Source organism: Sphaerodactylus townsendi, linkage group LG10 (assembly GCF_021028975.2).
Source record: "Sphaerodactylus townsendi isolate TG3544 linkage group LG10, MPM_Stown_v2.3, whole genome shotgun sequence".
In the NCBI taxonomy this organism is placed as follows: Eukaryota; Metazoa; Chordata; class Lepidosauria; order Squamata; family Sphaerodactylidae; genus Sphaerodactylus; species Sphaerodactylus townsendi.
In genome coordinates this window covers 45,406,899-45,416,930 of record NC_059434.1, presented here as the reverse complement: position 1 = coordinate 45,416,930, position 10,032 = coordinate 45,406,899, and the positions used below count along the sequence as shown (strand labels likewise).

The 10,032-nt window shown below is 41.2% G+C and overlaps 1 protein-coding gene across 2 annotated transcripts in view; it reads left to right on the top strand.

The window, feature by feature from the left end:
• Window positions 1-9,560: 9,560 nt before the first annotated feature.
• TMEM131L (transmembrane 131 like) overlaps window positions 9,561-10,032 on the top strand; it is a 63,680-nt gene continuing 63,208 nt past the window's right edge. The window contains exon 1 of one of the 2 annotated variants that reach the window (XM_048509125.1): window positions 9,561-9,807. In XM_048509125.1, coding sequence (XP_048365082.1) covers window positions 9,684-9,807 — 124 coding nt within the window. In that variant the 5' untranslated portion in view covers window positions 9,561-9,683. The remainder of the gene's footprint in view (window positions 9,808-10,032) is intronic. The other variant, XM_048509124.1, reaches the window with a different exon arrangement.

The following is a 10,032-nucleotide window of genomic DNA, read 5'->3' as shown; positions in this document are numbered from 1 at the left end:
AATCATAGGTGCAGTAGTGTGTGGGGGGGCAATGGCACCTGGGGCAAAATGGTGCCCAGGTCTCCCCCTCACAGCACCCCCCTCCCGCACCCCCCCCCCATTTACCTGAGTTCAGCCGGCTGCAAAAAGCAACCAGCTGAAAAAGTAATCTGTTGGGAACTACACTTCCCAGTAGACCTTGCGAGCCTCTGGGGGGGGGGGGTGATTTTTCCACCCACCCCCAAAGTGGACTCCCATGGAGCCGCCTGGAGCATTTGTCCCCGGATATACCCGTGGCAGCCCTACTTAGCCACTTTTCCCCCTCATCCAGATTCAATTCAATTTCTTTTCCTATGAGATCCATTCAAAAAGTATTAATAAAAACAGAAAAACTGCCACATACAATATCATCAAAACAAACTCATATGTGCCCTTATAATCCAATGTTGCAAAATTCATTCTTAATCAATTCCTGCATTTAGCCTACCCTGCATGGCTTTTTGATAGTGAAAAGAGACCATCCCACCCTCTCCTTTCCACCAGCAGAAAATCTGGCTGTATTCATCATATAGTTTTAGTTATGTTGTATGCTGTATGTTTAATATATGTCAAACACGGAGATAAATGACACACCCAACTAGTCAGATTACATTAGAGCATATTAATAGGATTTTAATCTGGTCTGAATTTTTGGTTCAGTACTTTTATGAAATGTACATGTAAAGTGCTTAAAGTCTTTGCATTATTATGATAGATTTATGATAAACCACAATAATATAAGAGACTGGACACAATATTGCTTGGAAAATCTTATTTTATTTAGTTAGGTTCTTTGGTTCCATGAAGTTTCAATGATTATTTAGTTTTTGTTTCTTTTGGAGGGTAAAATTGGACACAGTTGTTATAGAATTAAGTGGGAGTGTTTCAGACCAAGGCTAATTAAAGGTTGAACTAGATGTGATTAGTAGATGGTTTTCTATTTATGAAATAGCTGAGGCTACCACGTTGAGGTTACCTATCATATTTATTAACATATTTATAGTTATCGTATTCATGGGTGGTTGAAGATGGTTCCTTTGTCATGGACAGATCACTACTTACAAAAATTTAGACTTATGGGGATATCAAGACTCTAAGGGCAGGGTGGAGCATGATTAAGATGAACCACCCCCATAGCCTGATGGATCTGATTGGTTTTCAGACATTAGGGACTTTTACTGCTGATAGGATTGGTGCTTCTGAGAGTCAGTGCTTCACTATTAATTCTCCTGGACCTCCTCTGGGCCGCCTTTTGGGGTTGGATTAGGAGTCACTGTTCTGTAGCAATTCTATGGGTACCTCAAAGAAATGTTAGAGTGTAACCTGTCTAGGGTCTGGGTCCTTACTTGGCCATGTGATTTGATAGTGGTTTGGTGATGATCCTCAATGAAAAAGTGGAGGATCCATGAGGATCTGTTTAGATCCACCTTTTACCTTTTTCCACCTTTAAAGATTGGAGTGTAGTGCAGGGGGGTTGCAGCCCTACCCTTTCCCTCTGGCCTATCGAATCCCATGAAGCTTTATAGAGCCTTGCAAATCCTATTTGGGTGGAAAGTCAGCATAGAAATGTTTTAAATAAAATAGAGAGTTTAATATTTAACTAGCAAATGAGTCAGAGAGATAGGTCTTTGTTATAGCTTATATGTAGCAGTTCTGAATCATTTCAGGTATACTCATTACATGTCTAACATTGTGAGCAAAGGTTTTCTAATTACTGAGCAATTGACTCCTAATTAGAATAAGAGTCTAGCAGTGATATCAAAGTAATGTGGTCATTCTACAGTCATAAGCAATGGCTTGACTTGCACAGCAGCAGATAGACAGGGTAGAAAAATACTTAATCAGAGATTGCTACATGTTCATATTCATCATTTTTAAATTTTTTATTGTATCATTTGAATATTCCATTTTATATTAATACTCTTCTTCGTTTTCAAACAATACATTTTCCCCTTTTTCCCCTTCCCCCTGTATTTTCTTCATAGTTTTATCAAACAAACAGCAGTAAGTTCATTCTTTGTAATCTCCTCATTGACTCCTGTTCATATTCATCATAAACGGTGTATCTGGCTCTCCTTAATGATAATGTGTCACCATCATATTCTCCAACAAGCTGTAACAAATGAAACGTTTAAAAACTTCTCTAAACACACACAAAAAAGCCCAATTATATACATTATTGCATGAATTCATTATGTATGGTTGTACAGAGTCTACAAACTCTTCTAGATGCTTCTGGGGGAAAAAGATTGATGAAAAGACCTGATGTTGAAATCCTATCATCATGAAGAGAGATCAGCTCCAGTGTCCCAATTGGATTTTACTTCTGTCCATTTCAGCTGATTAGTCATTCCATTTCCAGCAGAGTAGAGTGATCTTTTAATATTTAGCTGTGAAGGTTCAAGCTGAAAAGCATCTTCCCTCAAGGGCCCGGATGTTTATGACTATAAGTAACAATTTAAGATTTGCAGTCCCATGAGATTTTCATCTGGACAGCCTGTCCAAGAACTGACAGGGAGAAGACTTTGATATGATAGACGATAGTTTATATTAAGTTTCTTGCCTCACTATGAAGGTTTTGGCAACACATCATGTTTATCTGATATGAAGAACTGAGGAATGAATTCCTGTATGTTCCATATTGTGGTTAACATAACCAAGGATTTAAGGGGCATTTGTGCCATTTTTATTCATGTCTATTTATTTTGAAATGATCTAATATGATTGTTAACATATTTTATAAACTTGTTGTGGTGTTTGAGAAACTATGAAGCCATTATTTTTACTTCAGTAGACTGATACAGCTATGCCTGAAAAATAGAAAATAAGTATTTTAGCCTTTGACCACTCTTTTCCAAATATGGTGTGTGGTTATTTATTTTCTCTTGTGTGTTATAAAAAGTTGCGATTGTTTTTTTAAAAAAATTACTAAAGGATTAATTATGGGAGTTAGAAGGTTTGGATGATTTCTTGCCCCATTCATTGGTCAGAGTAGCACCAGATGGACTTATACATTAGTTTAATGTGAAGTGTTTATATATTGGCTCTGAACAAAGCTCTTGAAGACTGCCCACAAAATCTCCATAAAACTCCAGTTTAAAAATTGCCCCAGTTAAAAAACTGCTCACTTTGAACAGCAGAAATGAAAATGCTGATGAACAAACAGACATATCCAGGAGTGTCTGGGAGTGTACTGATGTGTCTGTAAGATAGCTGAGATGAAAGAAGAATGCACCAAAATAGAGACACCATTTGTGTAATGTTGAGGACAGTGACAGTGACACTAGTGCTGCAGTCCTGTGTGCATCGATGTGGAATAGGTCTCTACTGGATTGTGCGGGATGTTTCTAACTGAACGAATGTTAGGCTTCAAAAGTAGGGTATTAAATCTGGTGTGGATCAAATATGTGATGGCAATCCCAAATCATTTGCTTGAACATGTACTGAAGCATCTCTTACTGCAGTGCATGGCTTTCTAAATGAGGAAGACGCTTTGCAATTAAAATTGCTTTGCAATTAAAAGTTGAATGTGTGATCAGCTGCAGCACAGCTTCACCAGCTGACTTCTTTGCTGTTGGTATGTCTGTCAAGGATGCTAACTTTTAACAATTGTAGTCTTAAGAACACTTGTCTAGGAGTAAGCCCTATTGAATATAATAGAACTGCTGAGTAGACCAGCCTAGACTGGCTACCAGATTGTAAATACATGTTTCACTTCAGCAGGAGAACAAATTGGTCTTGTAAGTTTTTATTTTCAGTAGAGGAGAATGTTTCACCAATGTTTTTAAACCTAGCATGTTTCTGTGCTATTCTATGCACTTGATGAAGCACACTACACTTAAAACCACCACAGGACCTTTCACAACAGAATAACACAGCTGCCCTTCTGGAATTTATCATTAAGATGAGATTGGAAAGAGAAAACAATGCAAAGTTGTATTTACATGACTTTTCAGGAAAAAATGAAATGGTTAAGCAGTCGGAGGTGAAACTTGATCCATTGTTTCACAGTAATTCTTGGTAGCCTTTTTGACTCTCTCTACTACAAATCTACATATCAGATACATGTGATAGTTTTGCTTAATGTCTCTAAATATGGTAAGATCATGACTACAAGGCATCAATCATCCCCATTTCGGACAATTTCAAACTGTGTTAGCTTCCAATGCTTCTGTGATCACAAATGACGCTAAAACAGGCAATAAATGAAGCTTCAAAAGCATGGGATGCTGTTATTTACACAAAAGACTCCAAAATCATGCTGCAGCTGGAAATCTGGCATGCATAAGTGGAAGACTGTTTATGCTGAACAATGTCTGCAATATTTCTAGAAGTGGCTTCTATTATTAAATGAATACAAATATATTAAATTACTAGTAAGTCATTTCTAGTGAGAGGTTCTAGTATGTATTTAACTACAAGGATAAACATAACATTGAGAACGCAGAAATAGCTGTTCTAAAGTTTTTAATATTTTTGTGTACCTCTATGCAAACTTAACAGTTATGATTATCAGAGTTTAAGTTTGCCCAATTTGCCTTGAATCTTTGGATTTGTCAAAGGTTAAAGATTTATTTCAAACAGGCAAAAAAAAAAAAGAGATGGGAAGCCAGGCTAGTAAGTACCCCAAACAAGCACAAGAAAGCATCCCTTAAGCAATACTGGGGAATACTAGCAAAAAACCTTTGATCATGCAAGTGGGTTGGATCCACCTAAACCCCCAATGGAACCTGATGGTGGATACAAATATTTCTCACATTCCCTTTCTCCCAACAGTGCTTTTATATTGCTTGAAATATTTTGGAGTCATAGAACCGGCATGGTCTAACAGCCCTGCAGAATAGGGGGGCTGCATTCTTCATCAGTGCATCTGTGCTCACTGAATAAAGAAGGAAGGGTGAACTGCTTCCCTCATTTTGTCCTCTCTGAAGTTCACCTCAAGGACTGTCTCAGCTGTTTGTCCTGAGCCCTCTGACTCCAGAAACAATATTTCTAAGGCCCAAAAAGGACTGCTTGGGAGAAATTCTGTATCTTCCACAAGTGATTGGCTGCATTCAGTCCAATAATACTTACCTCAACATTGTTACATCAAACAGAAGAGGGATTCTTACTTGCATTTCCCAGAGCTTGGTCCAATAGCCAGACTACTGACTCTTCTCTTAAATTCATTACTATCGATTTTTCTGAACAAAATCGAGAACATCAGTGGAAGCACATTACAATATGGTGCAAAAAGTGAATGAGAACTTTGCAGGTGATTTTCCAGAAAGTTTTTCAAGATCTGTGAAGGTTGAAAGGCAAAATTTTGCAAGATGTGCTCCCTGCTAAGGAAGGGCATATGTAAATCTTGTGAAAGATCATAGAATCATAGAATTGGAAGAGATCCCAAGGGTATAAACTATGTGATAAACAATTTTATTCACACCCACTCCTAATATCTGTGGCCGTTTCCGCACAAAGGCGGAAGCGGCCGGGTCAGCGTTTACGACGCCGACCTGACGACGCTGGGACTCCTGGAAACAGCCAGGCAGCTGGCGCTCGGCCAACCCGGCATGTCCCCGGGCCTCCGGCGCGTCGCCGAGGCCTGGGGACACACCCCCCTGGCCCTGCGCGCCTGCTCCAGCGGCGCAGGGCAGGGGGGCGTGTCCCCAGGCCTCAGCGACGCGCTGGAGGCCCGGGGACAAGGTAAGTGCCGGGTGGGGGAGGCGTCGCGAAGCCGCTGCCGTTTGCTCAGCAGCGGCTTCGAGGGGGCATTTCCCCAAAAAGAGCGCTTCCAAGCGCTCTGGGGAAACGCCGGCTTCGCGACGGGCGGGCGGTGCGAGGGCAGCGCGGCTGCAATGCAGCTGCGCCCCCTGTGCGAATGGCGGCCTGGAGACGGCGTTTTTACCGTCTCCAGGCAGCCATTAATTGCCTGTGCGAAAACGGCCTATGCTAAATACAGCTTTCTTCAATTAGGTCTACTAAGGACCCCTTCCGCACATGCAAAATAATGCATTTTCAAACCACTTTCACAACTGTTTGCAAGTGGATTTTGCTATTCCACACAGCTTCAAAGAGCACTGAAAGCAGTTTGAAAGTGCATTATTCTGCATGTGCGGAGAAAGCTTTATGAAAGAGACTTATCTCTTACAATACAGTAAAGTATTTTGAGTCATGTTAGATCTTCTGTCATCAGAACAGAAAATTTCTCTGAGTTAATTATTTTATTTGCAACAACTTTTTATTAGGTAAGAAAACAAACAAAAACAGGTACAGATTAATTCTATGAATCACAAATATATGCATGTGATAAAAATCAGTTCTCACATTTCTTAAACCTGAATAAAATACATCATCATTAAATGGAAAGTCCAGCAATATGCTTACTCAATATAAGATCTTTTTGATTGACAGCCACTAGTAAAAAGCCTGATTAGATATCAGTCACTAGTAGAAAGCCTGATTAGATCTTTCCGTGGCTCTTTTTATAGACAAAGTGAAATTAGGTACAACAATAACACATTATTGTCCTCTAAATAAAACAAAGTGATGTACCAGGTGAGCTAGGAGGATTCATCTTGATAATACTTATGACACTCTCAAAGCAAGGTTGTGTAATATAAGGTTAAAAGCAGGAACTGTTTATAGTTAAAGGACAATGCATTTACCGGTACTGTTTCTTCAGCTATACTAATGAACAGACTGATTAAGAGGCAGCCCTGAACTTTATTTATTTTTAATTTATTTATATTTCAATTTATATCCCGCCCTCCCTCGCAGGACTCAGGGCAGCAAACAATGAAAACAACCATAACAATAATACAGTGAAATCAAACAGCAATAGCAGAAGCAGATGGCAAAGATTCTCTCTACTATATAAAGATACTATACCCGACCAGCACCTTACATAGCTACATATATATATGATTAAAATCAGGAGTATGTGACCATCTGAAGCACTCTCTTGTTTTGTTGCAAGGATTTTGCTTCTGTCGCCAAGTATATCTTGCTTAGAGTGAGTTAGACTCTTGTATACACATCATGCATCTGACTCAAAATATTCTCAAATAGAATTTGGGTCAAATTCAGCTGTCCCACATGGCTTTTTCCCATGGCGACTGTTTTTCAGCAGTAGCAAAACTGGCTGTTTCCAGACCTTTGTTAGATGGGGAATGGAGGAGACATACATGGTGTAAGCTGTTTCGGGTCCCCTTCAGGTACTCAAATAAGTTGATGAAATAAATAAAGGTGTTAATATAGTCAGCACTCTTGCCATTGTTCTCTTGTTATATGCTATCTTGCATGCTACTAAGGGAGAACTGCCAAGGATTTATCGTTTCAGAATCTGGAGTTTTCCTGAGGCTACAGTGTGCAGGACCAAAGGCGAATAAATAAAAGGCTTTCCCCCACTTTAATCTTAGGCTAAATGTTTAGGTAATGTGATTGCTCACTGGGAAGATTCCCTGTTGATCAGTCGTAGAGTTACGCACCCCTATGGATAACTGCATTTACTTTTACCACTGTTAGCACAGCTATGTACAACTCACTGTTAGGCTCTCCATAATGATAAAGCTGATAAATGCATTGCTAATACAAGGGCAGGCCTAGGTTTGGCCAGTGTCTTCAGCAGTAGTCAAGCCAGCCAGCCAAGCAAGCTTTCTTTAATGCCTTCACTCCAGAGCATTTTAATTCTGCTGTTTCAGTAGTGCCGGCCAGTGATGCTTCTGTTGTGGGGAAATAGGGCAGTTGTTTCTCATAGCTAATTTCTTGTGCAGAACATACACATACAATTTCTTGTGCAGAACATACACTAATTGGAGGGAAATGTTTTAGTCTTCGTTTGGGTGTCAGACACATGACAAATATCTCTACAATCGTTAGATCATACTAACTGCTGACCACAGCTAGTGACAAAGACAGATGAGGAGAAGAGTGTTTGGTGATTGTGACAGTGTTTAATCACTCACTGTAAGACCGTGTAATCTTTCACAAAATGGGCTTTATTGTCGATTTTGTTGATTGTGTTTTTCCCATCCTTTGAAAGTTGCAAGTGATATACCTAAAAACTTCATCCCTCTGCAGGTATAAAGCAAGCATAGAAATGGGTGGACCAGGCTAATACATTTTTATCCCTGAGGTGCTAACTCTTTACCGTAAGGGAGTTTTCATGTTGGGAGACATACAAAAAAACAAAACCATCCTCAGTTGCTTCATAAAGTAGTTCAACCCATTCTTTTAGCTCCATGTCCTATCCTGTCATTCTGTTCCATGTAAACTAAGCCTTTGTCACAATGTTGATACTGTAAATGGTCCCTGTGGTAAATCTTGCTTACATATACCTTCAATGTAATGTGACATCCTATATTTCTATGGCTTTATTAACTTCTGCCTGTTTTTTTAAAAAACTTATAACGCGTCTGGGAATGTAGTTTGAAGTAGTTGTATATTTTATCATCTTAGGATTCTACTGCCTCATTCCTGTTCCGTTTTTCCATATATGGAGGCCAAGCTTGTTTCAGTCTCTGGCCTATCATTGGATATTTTGGACAAAGACAGTATATTATTGGGTTGAACCCCATCAGTGGAGGAATTCCTTGGAGGAAGTATAGCAATTAATAATAATAGTTTGTCAGGATTCAACCCATTCTGTATTTGGAAGCTATAGTTGACTTGCTCTAAATAGCAAAGGGCTAGATAACTTTCCATCTAAACTAAGGTGTTGAAGTTTCCTTCCTGTCTACAGAAAGAGACTTTACCATAATGTCAGGGGAGTAGATGGGACTGTTCCACTAGCTCTCCAGCTTCGTTCAGGCATGCCACAAATTCTCCCTGCTTATGTCCCAGGAACTGGAATTAATCTATTAAAACTTGCAGACCGTTTAAAAGAAAGTTGCAAAGGAGTTAAGGGTAGCAGCACTTCCTCACTTTGTTGTTTAATGCACGGTTGCCCCTTGTGTTTTATTTTAGAGACCGACATGAAATAATGTTATGGCTGTCATCTTATCAAAACGCTAAAACTATGTCGTATACATATACAAATTCCAGACTGTTTTTTTAAGTAGGATGATCCTGCTGGGAGTAATCGTAGCGCTACTATCATCCAGTTCTGCTTTTATGTTGCTTGCACACTCCGATGAAATTCTTCCTAACCCAAGAGGGCTGATCTTTGCATAGATATGCTCAGAACTGAGCTTCATGTGTACACAGATTATAACCTCCATACTTGGTGCGTTGTGTTCATAGTAGCTCCGGCGCATTGAGAAGTAAACGTTGAGGCAACACCCCGCGTCTGGATTGCAGATTCTCATGCTTGACAGAAAGTCACAGTGCACAGTGTGAGAAAGCCGCTTTCCAGAGGCGATATTGGGACGCAGAGCAAAGGCTATAAATAAAGGGTTTCAAAGCTGGGCTGTAGCGCTTTTCAGCGTTTCTGTGTCACCACGCGCCATAGCCAGCCTGCTTCCATGTGCTCCTCCGACACTCTGCGGCGAAGCAGCCACCGCCTCGGGGCGGAGCCCAAAGCACAAGGGAGGCTGCCTTCCCAATGACCAAGTCCCACCCTGTGCCGCGCAACGCTGCCTGCCCCTCTCCCTCCCTATCTCTGGGGCACACGCGCGCACAGCGGAGGGAGGCGGCGGCCGCCACAGCTGCAGCCCAGCCAGCCAGCTCAGCGCCTGAGCGGCAGCATGGCGGGGCTGCTCCACCCGCAGCAAGGCAGCTATTGCCGCACGGCTACGGCCATGAACCTTCTGCTCGGAGTCTTGCAGGTCCTCCTGCCCTGCTTGCGCCCGGGAGAAGCGCAGGGCCAAGGTAACCATGCGTTTCCCGGAGAAGGCGCGGGCGGGTTTTGCAGCGGGGAGGTCACAAAGGGGGAAACTGGAGCGACCCCCTCCTCGCGTGCGCGTGCGGCAGCATCGATGCTTGTCGACTGCAAAAATTAGCTCCCCTCCTCTTCCTTTGTGCAGCTCTGTGCCTTCTTCTGAAAGGTTGCAGCCCTGACCGGAGTTCCCTTTTTCTGGAGTTGCATTGCTTTGT